This window comes from Pleurodeles waltl, chromosome 12, assembly GCF_031143425.1.
Source record: "Pleurodeles waltl isolate 20211129_DDA chromosome 12, aPleWal1.hap1.20221129, whole genome shotgun sequence".
Taxonomy (NCBI): Eukaryota; Metazoa; Chordata; class Amphibia; order Caudata; family Salamandridae; genus Pleurodeles; species Pleurodeles waltl.
In genome coordinates, this window is record NC_090451.1 from 653,810,899 (window position 1) to 653,829,263 (window position 18,365).

At 45.7% G+C, this 18,365-nt stretch overlaps 1 protein-coding gene across 1 annotated transcript in view; it reads right to left on the bottom strand.

The window, feature by feature from the left end:
• The window catches only part of OAZ3 (ornithine decarboxylase antizyme 3), a 40,391-nt gene extending 30,185 nt beyond the window's left edge, over positions 1 to 10,206 (bottom strand). The window contains exons 1-3 of the mRNA XM_069216023.1: positions 10,149 to 10,206; positions 6,294 to 6,365; positions 1,058 to 1,164 (exon numbers count right to left, since the gene is read on the bottom strand). Of these exons, the coding sequence (XP_069072124.1) occupies positions 1,058 to 1,164; positions 6,294 to 6,365; positions 10,149 to 10,206 (237 nt within the window). The remainder of the gene's footprint in view (positions 1 to 1,057; positions 1,165 to 6,293; positions 6,366 to 10,148) is intronic.
• Between the last annotated feature and the right edge of the window lie 8,159 nt (positions 10,207 to 18,365).

Below are 18,365 nucleotides of genomic sequence, written 5' to 3' on the forward strand. Positions count from 1 at the left end.
TCATCTCCGCCTCAGGTGTAAACCTCTGTCGGCCTGACAAACTAAGGGCCGTCTGGGATTTGACCATATGTTCTGCCCACTCATTTTAGAGTGGCAAACACATGGGCAGTTTTCACTATCCGTCACCACCAGGTACATTCTGGTAGTGAGGGGCAGAGAAAACAGCAAATACCCCCATCGCCTTGGGTAAAATGGTGAGTGGGGAGGCATTGATTTTTTTATTTTATTTTTTATATTCTTAAATGAGGTCCTACTTTGGGTTTTTGGTCAGGACAATAAAAACTTACTAACAATGCTTTGACAGGAACCACAGTGATGGTGGTTCCTGTCAATGCTGCAGATGTCCGCTGGACCGGCGGACATCTCAGAATTTTTCAAACGGGACTCCGTCAGGGCGACAGAGTAATTTACTCTGTCACCCTGATGTAGTAAACACCTGTCAGCCAACCACGATATCAGGCCCTGACTCAGAGGCAGTGGAGCTGCCACTGAACGGGGGTGGCGGCGCATGACGGGACCGGGTGGGTGGGTTTAAAAAAATAATAATAAAAAATAAAAAAACACATTCGTCTCCCCTCCGTTCTCTTCCTGTTCCCGGATGCACACAGGCTCCCAGCCAATCACAACGCTGCTGTAATTAGCATGAGTATGATTGGTCTGAGCGGCCTGCTTCGGCGTTGAGACTGGGAGTGGGAGCCTGTGCATGCTCTCCAATCAGCTGTGCAATACAGCTGGGTATAGAACATGCAAAGTGCGGATATCTGGTCGGCCAAAAAGACATGCACATACCTTCTCATGCCCCCTCCCTCCAGCCCAGCCCCGCCCCTTTCTCCCAGGAAACATAAAATGATAATCGTAGTGTACATTATAATCATTTTATTTTTCCTTTTTGAAAAAATCCAGCGGGGCAGCGCTCCTCTTCCTTAGTGGATGAGCTGCCCCTGCTTAGAGGCAAAGTGGGTTAAATGAAATCACTTCTCACAGTACTGGCGCATTAATCAGGCGATCTGCTCTGCGGTGGATCTGGAATGCTGGTGCGCAGCTCCTGCTCACTCACCGAATGCAGTTCTTTTAAGTCCTTCCGCTGTTCATGATCACTCCCCTCGCCACTTGGGCGCCATTGTTGCGCCTCAGGAACGCCAGGGGCAGCGCCGAGGCCCGGGAGTCACGTGTTCACGTCCATAAGGGGATAGTGATGTGCTGCAGAGTAGAAGAGAAGCATTAAAACACACCCCAACGAGTGTTAATAGCTGACTGCAACAAGTATGTAATAGAGTTTACAGATTAGCACAAGTTATATGGAACCTAGGCTTATGCTAATATGTTGCATTTGTTTTTGTAAATGCAACATTGCACAACAGTGGTATGTAGGCTACATAAGACGTCACCATGTGTTTTTTACCATAATGTCATGGGGGCAGGGGACTTATAATAAAGCACAAGCCCAAAGTTCCAGTGTTTCTAATATATTACCAGCACCAAAAGACAAGTCATGTACCCATTAAAAGACATTATGAAACACTCTGCAGTATACAAAATACGACTTGAGTAATATGCTGACATAGCACTAGCCAGGGATTCAGGTGACATTTACTCATGATTCATTGTGGTTTATCAAGGCATAAGCACCGGTGTCAGGTCCATCAAGGCATGCAGGGTTCTGCCCTTCCTAATTTAGTATCTCTCATCACAACCTTAGTCCTACTCTTTGAATTCCAAGGACTACGTTTGGAGGACTTTACTGCAGTTGTTTTGGCACGTCATAGTGTGCGTTTTCACATCCAGGTGAGGACAAGCCCAATGGCTTGGGGCCACAATATTCCTAATACTCCGTGCACTCCACAGCTTGGCATTAAGAACTAGATCTGAAAAATCAAGAACCGTTAGGCGTAACGTGAGTAGGCCTATATGTTCTGAACAGGTGCTGCATCTTATAAACATCACCTGAGCCGGGCAGGCAGCTAGGCACCATCACTAGTGCCTTGCCGTCTCAAGATCAAATCTATTGCCGCATCATGGTGTACTTCTGTTTCTCCCTGCCGGGGACGCAGTGCCCTAGTGGTGCCACCCATTTTGTCTCTCCTTGGGTGTTGTTTGTCGGCTCTCCTTCACCCTTACTGGTATAGTCCTCTCGACACTGAGGAGTAAGGAAGAAAGTACTTGAGGTGGCTATTTCTACGAGGCCACACCGCAGGGTTGGAACAGAAGCGGACTATTCAGCAAAGGCAGAAAGGAGACAAATTTACCATGTCCACCGCCATTGGATCTTTCATAGATTCACATACTTGAATTATCACTAACACTTAGCCTGGGTAACAATAAAGTAGCAGTGTAATATTAAACATAGCCTAACAGACTATAAGCATTGTAATTTCAATAACCTACTTGGCTCGTTGAAAAAGACCCAAAGTTTCCTCCTTTTCACTAACCCTCTCATACCACTAAGCAGACTCTTGTGTCCACCTCTCAGTAACTGAACTGTCTCCATATCAACACACGAGCTACAAACAAAAACCCTGAACTCTAACTCCTTTCCTGGCCTCATGTTCATCACAGAAACCTTGCTAGTTGATGATGTACCACCAACATGGCATGAGGCCGTACAATCAGGATACATAATCCTGATGTGAAACCACCAAGAAGACTGGAGGTACCTTTGTTGGTGTCATCAGAAACACCTTTAAAACATCCTAAACAAAACAAACTCTCAAGACTTCAAAAGGAACAAATATAAATCTGTTTTCATCCGCTGCTCCTCATGCCTTCCATTCTTGCATACATTAAACCACCGCTGAGCAACTGAGCATTTACTGGTGCCTTACTTTAATGCCATCTTGAGGAGTATGAACAGAAACACAAACATTTGTGCATCCTGGGAGACCTAAGCATCTGCTTTCACAAACCTGACCTCACCAAAATGACATTCGTCAAGAAAAATCTAGAGGCCCTTAATCTCTTTCAACTTGTCCCTGGACTGACACAATCAGCTGAGCAGACTTTGGACATACCTTTCACTTCAATGGGACTCATTTTAATAACATGAAATGTCCCACTGGTGTGGAGTGACCATCAGCTTATCTCCCTTTGCTGTGAACCTCCTGACCGGTACAATCACCAGATGAAAATGGCAAACGTTCTTACTTAGAATAAAAGATTCTCAACCTGTCATCATTCAACTACTAACCAGTCATACCTCTCCCCACAAAATGGAAATGTTCTACATCTGGCTCAACAAATGCTCTGATGGATGATTAGGTGAGAAGACCTCTAGATTCCACAAGCATATAAAGAGGACACCTTGGAAGAACAGAAGGGAAAGGAAGACAAAAACAAAAGTAGGCACAATCTCAAAGAATATCAAACAGCAAAAGTGATAAAATACACCTCTAAAATCATGATAAGAAGTACAAATAATTCATACAGAATGAAAAAAATCAATTACTCCTTACAGATCTCTAATGCAAAATGTCCATTAAAATGAACCACAAAGAATCATAATGGAATACTACAACCCAGAGTGCACCACTACCAAAATACCACACTCAAAATCCTTCTTGAATCCTATCACAAATTAGCTTGTCTTTAAAGCAATGTGATGGGAAGACTACCTCCAAAACAAGTTATGCAACATCCTACATCTGTAGTACGTGGTGCTCAACTAAACAATTGCCGACAGGTGACAGAGTCTGGCCTCGTACAAACTGGAACTGATCAAGGCAAGCGTATCATTTGCCTCTCCCTCAGAGCCTCTCTACACAGTCCTTTTAAGACATCTTACTGGACACAAATGGTGGCTATCTAGCAAGATGCATACTTAACCACTCCCTAGCTTGATGAATGTTCCCATCAACACTCAAGACCTCTTTTATCAGACTACTAATCAAGCTAGCCAACTATCGACTGATTTTCAGTGGGCCCAATTTAGGAAAACCAATTGAAAATATATCTTTACCCAGATATCGGTTCATGGAAGGTGATAATCTACACTTTGAACAGAAAACTAGCATCTGCCCAGGCAGTGAACTTTAATCCACCCTGATATCATAAACACACTGTGACACTGGAGCGCACATAATCAGTAAATATAGTATGTGGTAAATATTGTGTCAAAGAAGTAACCTATGTGTTCTTTATGGTCATCTGCAGAGCTCTGCCAGGAACCAGCACAGTCGTGACCTTGTTACTGCAGGTCCACCCTAATATTTGTGGGGCAACTATTACCCATCCACCCATGTTTGGATCAATGACACACTCCGCATTACTATACTTACCTTATTTGAAGTATTTGTCAATTTGCAATTGATCTCTCAACAAATATAATGTGTTCTTAATTGTATACCAATAGACCAAAGCCTTCAAAAAATCACTCAGGAAAAAAACATGTCTCAGCTGTATCTCTTTTCTAAGAAGACGTTGACTGTATATATATTTGGTCACAGAATGGCTAAATATATTAGATGTTTTCAATAACATCTGGTCACAGCATTATATGACTGGTTTTGTCTACAAACTATCTCCTTTGTAAATACAGCTGCATAACCTCTGGACGCTGAACTTATTTAAAAACTTGGATTGAATAAAAGACCTGCTATATACTCCATGTAGACGTTTCATGAGTTACTAAAGTGTGCTCCGGGCCATCTTATATATTTGATGCATGCCGTGGACGATTACTCTGTCGTTCCTGCTTTAAGTTTGTCCCGTCTTGAGGCTGCTTTGTTACGCCTTGCAGACTGACCCTGTTACATGGATTATTGCATGATCAGCCAGATACATTAGTGTGGTGCACTATTTTTTTCTTTTGCCTCCCTGATTCACGCTGTGTGGCCACATGTTTTTCTTCCTCTTCCTTGTTTTGGGCATGCCGCTGTTTCTCTGTGGTGTCTGCGCATAAAAGCTGCAAGCTTGAGGAGGGTTTGTTTTAATTCATCTAATACATTTTTTTAAAAAGGTTCATATAGAACAAACTTGATCGGAGGAGCACTGAAGTTTCATATAGTGTGAACTCGATTGGAGGAGCATTTTAAATGACTACGTGAAGTTTCATAGAGCACAACCTCGATCAGAGGAGTGCTTTACATGTGGATCACGTTACAAGTTTAGCAGTTGAAAAATATACAAACTTGAGCATTTAAAACAGAAATAAACACAGAAATCCTCAAAGTGGCACTCCTGGCACAGCGGGAGAGACGATACTACAATATTCACTGCACTCGGGAAACTCGCCCCATAATGTTTTGAGGGGCATTCCTTTTTAAAAACCTTTTTGCCTATAACTCAGCATGTGGTGGTCCTACAACAATGGGACCACCACAAAACCGTTCAGCACGACGCGCTCTTTCTATCTAGGTCATCTCGGGGTCCCCATCCTAGGTTGGGGGAGGGGCAAAATAGTAAACTCTCCCACCATTCAGAATTTTTTGTAAGCTCTCTCATGGCTGGAACTTTTGTTTTACAGCTGGGAGTAGTTTGTATTTTATGGGCCTTGTTTGTAATAGTATTGCAGTAGGCCTACTAGGCTTGAAATTGTGTAAGGCACTATTCCCTCTAAGGGTTACATGTATGGTTACACTGCATTACTTTCTGCCATTCTATTTTCATGTTGTTATGCCCTCTATGGGCTGACTGTATGGTTACATGACCATCTTTCTTATAAATGCTATTTTTATCATGGTGTCCTCTAGGGGTTGTTCTGAGCATTACAATCAAGGTACTACAATATCCGCTGCACTCAGAAAATCGCCCCATAATCCTTTGGGGGCATTCCTTTTACAAAACATTTGTGCCCGTATCTCAGCGCACTACATGCTCTTACTGTCTAGGTGATCTCTGGGTCCCCACACTAGTTTAGGGGGACCCCAAAATAATAAGATTAAAAAATAAAATAAATTTGAGGCAATATTTTCATTTTTTGCTGCAGATAGAGGAAGAAGGTAAATGGAAGTGCTTTCGTTATAAGGCGGGCCGCTGGAATTATGTGGCAGAGAGGACCAAATTATGCAGCAAGGTTGACTAATGTATGTGGCAGGAAAAGTTCAGTTATGCATTTACAATGCCAATAGCTCTAACTCAAGCAAATGCGAGACCTATTACATTGCAAATACTTGTTGTTTATTGTTCTGTGTCCGGGTTCCAAAGATAGTGAAGCAGCTCCTGTGTCCGGGTTCCAAAGATAGTGAAGCAGCTCCTATCTGTCTGCCCACATTATGATTTGGGCTCAGTGTTCCAGATACTTGGATAAGTATCTCACCTAACATAATCAAACAAGCTTTGACAAAGCCAGTAGGTCTTACCTTTGGAACTTATTGGCTTTGCCAATGGTTTATAGCCTTGCTGTGCAGAATCCCTGATGGCATGCAGCACGGCTGGAAAAAAACACAGAGTAAAAAAAAGATGCTATGATGCAAGCAATTTCTTTTATTTACTGATTTTAATCAGTAAATTAAAAAAATATGTAGCACATTTCTTTTTTTTACATGTGGGTAGAGGGGGAGCAACGGAGAGGCCAGGGTAGGTGGAAGCAACATAGAGGGCCAGAGTGAGGCAATGTGGGGGGAGACAGAAGCAACACGAGGGGTGGGGATGGGGAGAAGAAGCAACAGGCGAGAGAGAAGGATGGTTTGGATGGCGGAAACAACATGGAGGATACAAGTGGGGAAGAGAAGCAAAGGATGAGAGAGAAACGTGGAGCGGGCAGGGGAGAAACACAGGCCTGAAAGCAACATGAGGAAGTACTCAAAGGCGAGCGCAAAATGGAAGGAAACAGAGAGCAGTAAAGAGCAACAGACAGCAACACAGAGTACAGTGGGAGAGATGTACACAAGGGAAACAGCTGGAAACACATGCATTCCCACGGAGTGTTTCACTCAGAAGAAAAAAATAGTGTTTGTAAAGCAAGCAGTGGAAGCATAGAATCCAGCCAATGATGGTGAAGAAGCTAAACTAAATGGGAAAGACAAACACAAGATTGGCAACCGGGGACACAAATAACAAGCATGTAATTGAGAGTGACCACAGAGCCAACCAGTGGGAAGCAATGGCCAGGCCCCAAGCCACTGTGTTCTTGGTAACCCCACAATAGGTCTTGCAACAGACACTACACTTTCTAGTAGGCACAACCTACAAAGAGCAAGAGCTCCGCAGGCTGGATACTAAGCCTGAGCGGTACATTCTGACCTGCGGGCTGTGTATGGGATACTGATGCTATGGAGGATGAATACTGGTAGTCTATGACCAGTACAAGCGTCCCTTCTGTCACATCTGGACGGACCCTGGCAAGAAAACTGTGAAAGTTCCCGGGCAATCCTATTTGTCGATGACAATGGGCTGAATGCTATTAGCAGGAGCTGGGCATGAGGTCACAGTCTTTCAGATTTGTGACTTGTCACACGTGTCTGCTTCTTTCTGGCTAGAAACTTTGTGGGCATACATTTATGATTATGATTCCAGAAATGGCTGCCCGTAACTGGAGTGCCCCTCTGTCACAGTTGTGTATTTTCTAATCACATTTATTATGGTTTCATTTCTTCGGGTATCTCTATAGAGTAGTCTTCCTCACAACTGGACACCACCAAAATGCTTCCCACATAAGCCACACAACAGTTAAACACTCTTCTAATCAAGCACACGACCACGATGTACACTGCTACCCATCAGCTAGTGAGATTTGGTGCTTGGCGATATGAAAAGCTGTAAAAAGGTAACTACAAATGATTGATAATGTCCCGTAATGAACAAATACAAGTTCTTACGGCCATGCCAATATGCACATTCTATGTATGGAAGAGGTGCGCCACTGCACATTCCAGATGGCCTAGAGGTGTTGATGAACATTCCCTACAGCAAAGTGGTATGTCACTGCACATTCCAGGCAGCCCAGAAGTGTTGATGCACATTTCATACAGTAAAGAACGGTGTCACTGCACATTCCAAGCAGCCAGAAGTTTTGATGCATATCCCATAAAATGAAGAAGCATGTTACTGCACATTCCAGATGTCCCTGAGGTGTTGGTACAAATTTCATTCAGTGAAGAGGTACACATTCCATATGGCCCAGAGTTGTAGATGCACATTCCAAAGAGGGAAGAAATGTATTACTGCACATTCCTTAGAGGGAAGAACTGTGCCACTGTACATTCCATTTGGCCCAGAGGGGAAGATGCACATTCCATAGAAGGAAGAAGTGGTTAATGCACATTCCATTTAGCCTAGAGGTGTTGATTTACATTCCAGAGGGAGAGGGTATGCCACTGAACATTCCAGACGCCCAAGAGGTGTTCTTGCACGTTCTGTACAGCTAAGAATGGTGTCCCTGCACGTTGCAGGCACTTTCCAAACAGCCCAGAATGGTCCAGTAATCTACAATTTAGACAGCCCGGATGTGCAAGCCTGCGTATTTCAGACAGCTCTGTCAGCCCAGATGCCTGCAGCAATACAGATTCGAGACCACCCAGAATTCTGCAGCAACACACCTTTCAGTCAACTCACATTGCAACATCCCGGACGTCTCAAACAATGCACATTTGATACTTCCCAGGCACCTTCATTAAATCACATTGCGGACGTCCTAAGAACCTGTACCAACTTTCATTCAAAACACCTCCAATGCTGGCAACAAAATACTTTCCAGTGCCAGGGGCATGTAGCAATACACATTCCAGACAGCTCTGGAGTATAAAGCTGCACACATCGCAGGCCTCTAAAGACCCCAACATCAAACAACCCAGAAAGGCCTGAGGCCTCCAGGACACAGCCTTGGTGTCTGCAACCAGGCATATTACAGACCAGACAAGCCAGACTACCAGTAACGTACATTCTAGAGAGTCATCAGAAGTAAGAAGTACCAAGGGGAGACGTGTGTTATTCAAACAGGAGTAACTATCAAAGCATGGCTGATAGTTAAAGCCATGTCATGCTCCGTACCTTTAGTCAGTCTCTTTGCATACTGGGATTTGTAGTTTCGGTGTTGCCATTGATATCTTAGGCTTCTAAAGTGCAGTATATAAAATACTGTTGACTAAAAAGGCCAAGACTGACAAGGTATCACACGTGATATGTGGCCACGGGGCTGCCGTGGGAGCGTATACGAACTGATGTTGGAGTGAGATACATCAGGAATATATCGCTCCCTATTCTTCCCAATTTGGCCCATTCCAACAAGTTCCGGCAGACACTTCCCACAGTCACACCCTTGCGCCCTTACACCTTATAAGATGCGGCAGCCAACGCCCTCTCTTTTCAGCATCCCATGGACCGCACCCCACTCCCCCCCTAAAGGCAGCCAGCACCCCTCGCTTACCTCGTCTTACTTTCGGGTACGGGCATGGTTCCGGGAGCGCAGAAGGAATCAGAGGAGAGTTGGTTCCTGCTAAAAGCCTAGAGATGAGGGGGTGTCTTCACCATCGAGGACGAGTTGACCTCCGTCTCCCAAGGAGATAACAGGGAAGGGAACTGAGCGCAGGAGAGCAGAGGCGGCCCACAGCAGTCACATCGCCTCCCCTTGACCGAATAAGGGCCTGGGCCTGAGGGGCGGCCTGCCGCTGCCGGCTGCTCTGACAGGGCCATTGTGACACCGAGGCGGGAAAGGGTGTCACGGGCCGGTGTTCACGGGGCCCTCCGGGCGGCCTGAGGGCACCGAGACCTCACGCGTGCAGCAGCGGAGCTCCCACGCCGCCGCCAGGTATTGAACGAAGGAGGAATCTCAATTCTTGAGAATGAGTGAGGTCTGGAAATTATGATGCATAGCTGCCAAGGTTTCAGATTGACATTTCCATAGTTTCAGTAAACATATGTGTGACATTAGTAATTTAGGTTTTAGAATGTTAAAGAGTACATTTTCAACAAATGTACTTTTATATGCCATTGCCCTTACATATATACTGTGAAATTGTTTTGTATTTAACACTAATGTAAATTTCCTGCTCATTAAATTTACTTGCATTTCTCTTTTTCTTTTGAAATGTGTACTCCATTACTTGAAATGTGATTGCTTCAATTTGAAAGACTAACAATCACAATGGCAGAATTAGTGTGATTGGGGGTCAGCTTAAGGAACAACATACATCAGAAACACACCAGTGAATGGGAAACTCTGCAATTGAAAGTCCCTGCAGACGTCAGCTTTCTCGGATGAGGCATGCTGAATTCACCTGTACAGACGAGAGCCAGAGGTGGTTGAGCCTGCAAAGTATCTTCAATTGCTACCATGCTCGGGGCTGCCGGAATGCAGACTGGTTTGTTCTGGGCTGAGGTGCATGCTTGGAGGAATTGGACGGTGATCCCTGACTTGCAGGAGCAGCCAGCATCTCTGGTCCCAGTGTGACTGTGTCCTCCCGGTCACATCGCACTGTTTGGAGGAGTTCAGTCACAGCACCTGAGGGCAGGCAGGCAAGCCGGCCGGCACTGATGCTTTTAAAGGGTGTGCTCATCCCAGGGCTGGCCTGAGACGGGCGAAGCGAGCACAGCAGGAAAACAAGCATTTGCAAAGCAGTGGGTCTCACGTTTGCTCGAGTTAGAGCTATTAGTGCTGTAAACTCCTAACTGGACTATTCTTGCCATATAAATTGAAAATGAAAAGTAAAACAGTTGACATAAGCAAGCCGATTCAGTGCGCCATGGCCGCCATGAGCGCAAAGGAGAGACACAAAAGGAAAAAGAAGTTTGCTCGCAGTCAAACGTATCAGCAGATGTGCAATTATCTTTGTAACAGGATCGATGGCCAAGGCGGTAACAAAACTTTCCCAAGGAGGGACAAATGTAAAGCATTTATCAATGATAAGAAAGGATTTTGAAAGGAAAGCCCATGAACGGCTGATAGTGATGGGCATGCAGTGGGCGTGGTTAAAAGCCCACAGACAGATTACAACAGCCCAGAGTGCTTGTGCGCTTGACCTACAAAACACACCGACTGCCTGTCTGGGCTAATGCGTTCATGCCAAAACACAAAACAGTGCTTTATTTAATACTGTTACGGCGACAAACTAAGCGTCGGGACCCACATGGCCCAGAAAGGCCAAGCAAATCAATGTAATTATTGATGGCAAATGTTGCCAAAGCAGTTTTTTTTTTAATGCTTTGTAGCCCAGCAGGGCTCACCCCTCTCCGCTTATGACATTGCGGCTGCACACGTAGGCAGCAGCACTGAGCCATCCAAAATAAATTGCACTGTTGGTAAGAATGATGCAGTGCCTAAGTGCACACACGACACTCCCTGGAGTTTTAATATGTGTGACTAATGCATTTTAGTGCGGTGATGCAGCCACCAGCACTAAAATGCGTTAGTCTGACCCCTGATGCCTGGTACTTGGCAGGGCTGATGATGGATGCCGTCATGACTGCCAACCCAAAATGCCAGGGCTAGCGGAAGTGATATCACATGCCCTTTAACCTTTAATTTCACTCACACATGCATACTTACACATACACACATTCGTACATACACTCACTCTCATATTAACACATGCTCACCCACGAGCACGCACACAACATACATTTAAAAGCGTTTTTTACTTACCTCAGCTGCCTGGGAGGGTCATATTCCAGCTAATTGTAACCCATTCTTTATTACACTAATAGTGCATAATAAAGTATTATTCACTATTAGTGTAATAAAAAATTGACAGAAAATAAGGAAAATCGAGCCCCAACTGACGTCCATAAGGATGACCTGTCCTTGTGTTCGTGGTACTGATTTTGCCACTACTGAGGTCAGGGGTCACTAAAGCAGTGCGAAGGGTCACATAGGTCAAGCCAGGGGTCGCAGCTGCGACCCCTAAATGACATCCATTGACGCTGTGTGGACTTTATTAGCTGAAATATCACAGGGTTATGCCACTCAGCAGCCAGAATTAAAGTTTCAACCTGTAAAACTAAGGTGCGGCAGCGTAACAAGCCTGCCATGGGCCCAGGTGCGAGCAAGGAAAATGGCTCCTGTGACTATTTTTGGGGTAGTAAAATACAGTTGTGATAAGGGTTCAGTGGTGTCTCAGGCCTCAAGGCCCCGGGGCCACTGCACCTGCTGCACCATTGATAACTACGCCTTGCTCAGGAGGTGTATCTCAGCACAAGGTAGAAGGCTAGACCCATGCACATGTTACATTTGGGGGAGGAAGGGGTGGGAGAACAAAATTGCATCTCAACAGACACATGATAAACAAGAGGGGGAGGGCAGAGTTTTACATCAAGATCTGCATGGACAGAAGAAGTGAAAGTCGCTTGTCCAAGGAGTGGGCTTCTATGTGTCCATTATATTTCCGCTTGATTCCTTTAGGCTTGATTCCTCTCCTTTGTTTCTTCAGAGTGACCTTCCATCCTCTGCATGCTTTCTGTTTCCGAGTATAGACTCCTCTCAGTCTCATGCTTGTCTGCCTTATTCTCTCTTACTTTAATTCTGCCAAACGCTGACACCTCATTTCATTGATCACAACCTTTCCTGCTTTAAAACACTACCCCGGCAATCTAACATTACCTAATCATCCTCAGCCTATCAAACCAACCATTCACCTGAAACCACATAGCCCCATTGATGATGATACCTAACTGGTAATAATATAATCCATTACAACTAACTGGAGTAAATCCATGCAATGTTTTTTTTTTCTCTTGAGAACACATGACCACTCACAAAAAACAACAACCACTGGATTAACCACTAACCTTGGGTTCTGGAGTAGTGTGCTATTTGCCATAAAGTGTGTCAATGCCTCATCAGAGGTAGTAAGCACTATATAAATACAATTACAAATTTCCCCAGTTTCCAAGCAGACAGGGAGGAAAGCTATAAAACACACAAAAGGTGACAGGACGATGGTTACAATAAGACTAACCACTGGCAATCACTGGTGGTAGTGTTCCAGCCCATCATTCTTTGACCAACCATGCCACCTCAGATTAGACCCAGCCATCTTAAAATCAATCTTGGTCCTGCTCCGATAGGAACAGTCCAACCAGAACTGCAAAGCAAAGTCTTTTCCAAACCAGAACACAAGCAACCCAAGACTACTGTCATTAAAATGAACCAGGATCAGTGGTCGAGGTGGGGGGGGAGGGGTCTGAGTGGCACTAGAAGATATTTCTTTTGATTTTAGAAAAACAGTTCCCCTACTTTCCTGGAAGAAATGTAAATGCTTGCAACTGTTCAATCTGCAAACATAAAAAGTGCCTGGAATCCGGTATTAGCTTTAACAGAATCATTTGAAGCTTCCTGATGCCACACAATTATTCTTTCTGAGTAGTAGTGCAAGGGAGCTACCAGTTAAGCTGTGAAATGTGTGCTTTTAAAAGACAGTTGATTTTAACAAATTACACTACGTACAGATTTACTCAAATCTATATTTTGGAAGTGTAAGGAAATGGCTCCCTGTTGCAATTACCCCCCACGTTTTGCCTGATACTGATGCTGACTTGACTGAGAAGTGTGTTGGGACCCTGCTAACCAGGCCCCAGCACCAGTGTTCTTTCACCTAAAATGTACCATTGTTTCCACAATTGGCACACCCCTGGTACACAGATAAGTCCCTTGTAAAAGGTACCAGTGGTACCAAGGGCCCTGTGACCAGGGAAGGTCCCTAAGGGCTGCAGCATATGTTGTGCCACCCTATGGGACCCCTCACCTAACGCATGCACACTGCCATTGTAGATTGTGTGTGTTGGTGGGGAGAAAAAGGCAAAGTCGACATGACATCCCCCTCAGGATGCCATGCCCACAAAATACTGCCTGTGGCATAGGTAAGTCACCCCTCTAGCAGGCCTTACAGCCCTAAGGCAGGGTGCACTATACCACAGGTGAGGGCATAGCTGCATGAGCAATATGCCCCTATAGTGTCTAAGTCCATTCTTAGACTTTGTAAGTACAGTGTGGCCATATTAAGTATATGGTCTGGGAGTTTGTCAAAAACGAACTCCACAGCTCCATAATGGCCACACTGAATACTAGGAAGTTTGGTATCAAACTTCTCAGAACAATAAACCCACACTGATTCCAGTGTTGGATTTATTAAAACATGCACACAGAGGGCATCTTAGAGATGCCCCCTGTATTTTACCCAATTGTTCAGTGCAGGACTGACTGGTCTGTGCCAGCCTGCTGCTGAGAGACGAGTTTCTGACCCCATGTGGTGAGAGCCTTTGTGCTCTCTGAGGACAGAAAGAAAGCCTGCTCTGGGTGGAGGTGCTTCACACCTCCCCCCTGCAGGAACTGTAACACCTAGCAGTGAGCCTCAAAGGCTCAAGCTTCGTGTTACAATGCCCCAGGGCACTCCAGCTAGTGGGGATGCCTGCCCCCTGGACAAAGCCCCCACTTTTGGCAGCAAGTCCAGGAGAGATAATGAGAAAAACAAGGAGGAGTCACCCACCAGTCAGGACAGCCCCTAAGGTGTCCTGAGCTGAGGTTACCCCTGCCTTTAGAAATCCTCCATCTTGATTTTGGAGGATTCCCCCAATAGGAATAGGGATGTGCCCCCCTCCCCTCAGGGAGGAGGCACAAAGAGGGTGTAGCCATTGGCTACTGCCCTCCCAGACCTAAACACACCCATAAATTCAGTATTTAGGGGCTCCCCAGAACCTAGGAAACTAGATTCCTGCAACCTAAGACGAAGAAGGACTGCTGAGCTGAAAAACCTGCAGAGAAGACGGAGACACCAACTGCTTTGGCCCCAGCTCTACCGGCCTGTCTCCCCACTTCTAAAGAACTGCTCCAGCGACGCGTTCCACAGGGTCCAGCGACCTCTGAAGCCTCAGAGGACTACCCTGCATCTAAAAGGACCAAGAACTCCCGAGGACAGCGGCTCTGCTCCACAAAGACTGCAACTTTGCAACAAAGAAGCAACTTTGAAAGGATACACGTTTCCCACCGGAAGCGTGAGACTTTGCACTCTGCACCCGACGCCCCCGGCTCGACTTGTGGAGAAAAAACACTACAGGGAGGACTCCTGGCGACTGCGAGCCCGTGAGTAGCCAGAGTTGACCCCCCTGAGCCCCCACAGCGACGCCTGCAGAGGGAATCCAGAGGCTCCCCCTGACCGCGACTGCCTACTTCAAAGACCCGACGCCTGGTAAGGACACTGCACCTGCAGCCCCCAGGACCTGAAGGATCCGACCTCCAGTGCAGGAGCGACCCCCAGATGGCCCTCTCCCTTGCCCAGGTGGTGGCTACCCCGAGGAGCCCCCCCCCTTGCCTCCCTGCATCGCTGAAGAGACCCCTTGGTCTCCCATTGAAACCAATTGCAAACCCGACGCCTGTTTGCACACTGCACCCGGCCGCCCCCGTGCCGCTGAGGGTGTACTTTTTGTGCTGACTTGTGTCCCCCCCAGTGCCCTACAAAACCCCCCTGGTCTGCCCTCCGAAGACGCGGGTACTTACCTGCTGGCAGACTGGAACCGGGGCACCCCCTTCTCCATTGAAGCCTATGCGTTTTGGGCACCACTTTGACCTCTGCACCTGACCGGCCCTGAGCTGCTGGTGTGGTAACTTTGGGGTTGCTCTGAATCCCCAAAGGTGGGCTACCTTGGACCCAACTTTGAACCCTGTAGGTGGTTTACTTACCTGCGAAACTAACAAACACTTACCTCCCCCAGGAACTGTTGAAAATTGCAGTGTCTAGTTTTAAAATAGCTTATTGCCATTTGTGTGAAAACTGTATATGCTATTTTGCTAATTCAAATTTCCTAAAGTTCCTAAGTGAAATACCTTTCATTTAAAGTATTGTCTGTAAATCTTGAACCTGTGGTTCCTAAAATAAACTAAGAAAAGTAATTTTTCTATATAAAAACCTATTGGCCTGGAATTGTCTTTGAGTGTGTGTTCCCCATTTATTGCCTGTGTGTGTACACCAAATGCTTAACACTACCCTCTGATAAGCCTACTGCTCGACCACACTACCACAAAATAGAGCATTAGAATTATCTCTTTTTACCACTATTTTACCTCTAAGGGGAACCCTTGGACTCTGTGCATGCTATTTCTTACTTTGAAATAGTACATACACAGCCAACTTCCTACAGGAAGCAATTTTTTATCTTAAACCTTTTTGCTCATTTTGTAGCAGCCTGTTTTATACTGTGTGTAATGCAAGTTTGAAATAATGATTTATGTTTTCACAGTGCTTTCTCTCACAAACTGGTGACAGGAGGATGCTTACAATAGGACTAACCACTGGCAATCACTTGTGGCAAAACCTTGTAGCTCTAAACATACACAAGTTACTATTCTCTCGTAGGGGATTTCCATGTATAGTCATAAGCGTAGAATAATTCCCCTCCCGCCTGCGGGGACCCCGGAGCACCTTGAACGACGTCGAACCGGACTTCGACGGCGAACACGTTGGCGCCGTACTTCCTCTCGACGTCGACCGGGACCGATGTCGTCTTCGCCCTGACGAGCGCCTCTCAGACCTTCCACGACCACTGGAGGCTGAGGTATGAGCCCTGGTGGAAGACTGAACTTCCCCTCGCTCAGAGGTCCCCCTGGTTCCTTGTCTTCTTCTCTCTGCTCTCCCTTGAAGGCAAATTTTCTCTCTGTCACGCAAAGTGTGCCTGGAGAACGTCTTGCAGATGCTGCAGGAGGCAGGAATGTGAGATGAGGGTAGACAAATAATACAGAGCTTATGAGGGTCTGTTTTAGCCTTTTTTCTGCCACATTTAGGGCACTTGTCAAAGAAGGAAGGCATTTTGTTGAAAAAAGTCTTAAAGTTCTGTCAGAAAACTTCAAAATGTAGTAGAGAAAGACAAAAGACGTCGAATGAAGCCTTTTTTCAGAACTCTGAAATTTTGAAGGAAAAAACTTAAAAAGGTTGAGTTCAATGTCCAGGGTCCTGCCGGAAAAAAGAACTGCGGTAACAGCCTCTCTCTAGGCATGATGGGATACTGGAGGACTGTCTGTTCTTAAAGGGACTGTATCCCTTTTCTTCAATTCTAATGGCAGCCTATGGACTACACTGTTCTGCACTCCTTTATAGGGGTTTTGTGAAAATAAAAGAAGTTTTTGGAAGTAGCTGGTTTGGAAAATGACTTTTATTTGGCAAACATTTAATATTTTTACTTCCAGGCTAATCTGAATGCAGGAGCTTGAATACTGTAGCCCTTCCTATAGGCTGCATGGGAACATTCTTAAGTGTCTTGACAGGCCTTCCTGAAGGGAGGCGAACAGGGACACTTAAGAATTGATATTGCAAAAAGTGCTCCGGGGTCCCCGCAGGCGGGCGGGGAATTATTCTACGTTTATAACTCATGGAAATCCCCCTACGAGAGAACTGGAGTTACAGGTAAGAAACTATACCTTCTCCACTGGACCAACCAGGATTCAATCCTGTGGCTCTCTGGTGCAGTACATTAACTAATAGAGGTTTCATGGTGTACGATAGTGAATTTCCCCACTGATTTACAAAACTTGCATTTAATTTTGATATAAGCTTTGTTATTTTAAAAGTAGTTTCCTGAAGGTAAAAGACAGAAAAAAGTTACAGAATATTTTTGCCTTTGAGCTTGCCTTTGCAGGAGCGGCTCGGGATGCGTTCAAGGGGCGGTGTGTGGCAGGGGAGAGAAAAATTAATAAAAAATAAAAAAAACTGAATCAGCGCCATCGCCACCACTGTGCCACTCCTTTTGCCTTCACTGCAGCTGCAGGCACAGGCTCACAGCCTGCCTTGTGGCCATTCTGTACGCTGCGCTCATGCTGCTGGCAGCATGACAGCATCATTCGGATTGGCCCTGCCAGGGCGCTCCAAGGCAGAGTGGGAGTCTCTGTCTGCTGTCTCCAACACACAGTGCCCGGTTGAAGAGAGCCTAGTGCGCATGTGTGTTTGGCCGGCCCACGACAGCCGGCCAAACATACATGCGCACTGAGGATGAGTGCTGGGCACTCCTTCTTCGTGCTCGTCACAGCCCCATAGCCCGTCCCTTTTACTATAAAACGATAATAAACATAGTTTATTATTGTTTTATTATAAAAGTTGTGCAGCTGCTGCTGCTGGCAGGGGAGGGGGGGGACGATCAGGGTGGAGGAGCTACGCCTTTGACCACGCCCCATGCTCACTCACCCCCACCCGATTGTGTGCAGCATCACAGTCCCCATACTTTTTTTTTAATGCACTTCGAACACTGACTGGGACTACAACTCCCCGAAAGCACCAGATTGTTAAAAGAAGACCAAGGGCTGCAAAATTATGTCATCTGCACCTTACCCACTAACATGCATTGTAATGAGAAAGCTGTAAGAGAGAGAGCAGTAAAATAGGATCATATTTTGCATTGAAAGTATAGAATAATAGCATATGTCTCGTGGTATGGGGCCAACAGAACCCCTTTCCTTTTATGCCATGCTCTCATTGTATATAGAGATACTTTTTAAAACACTACGTACAATTCCAAAG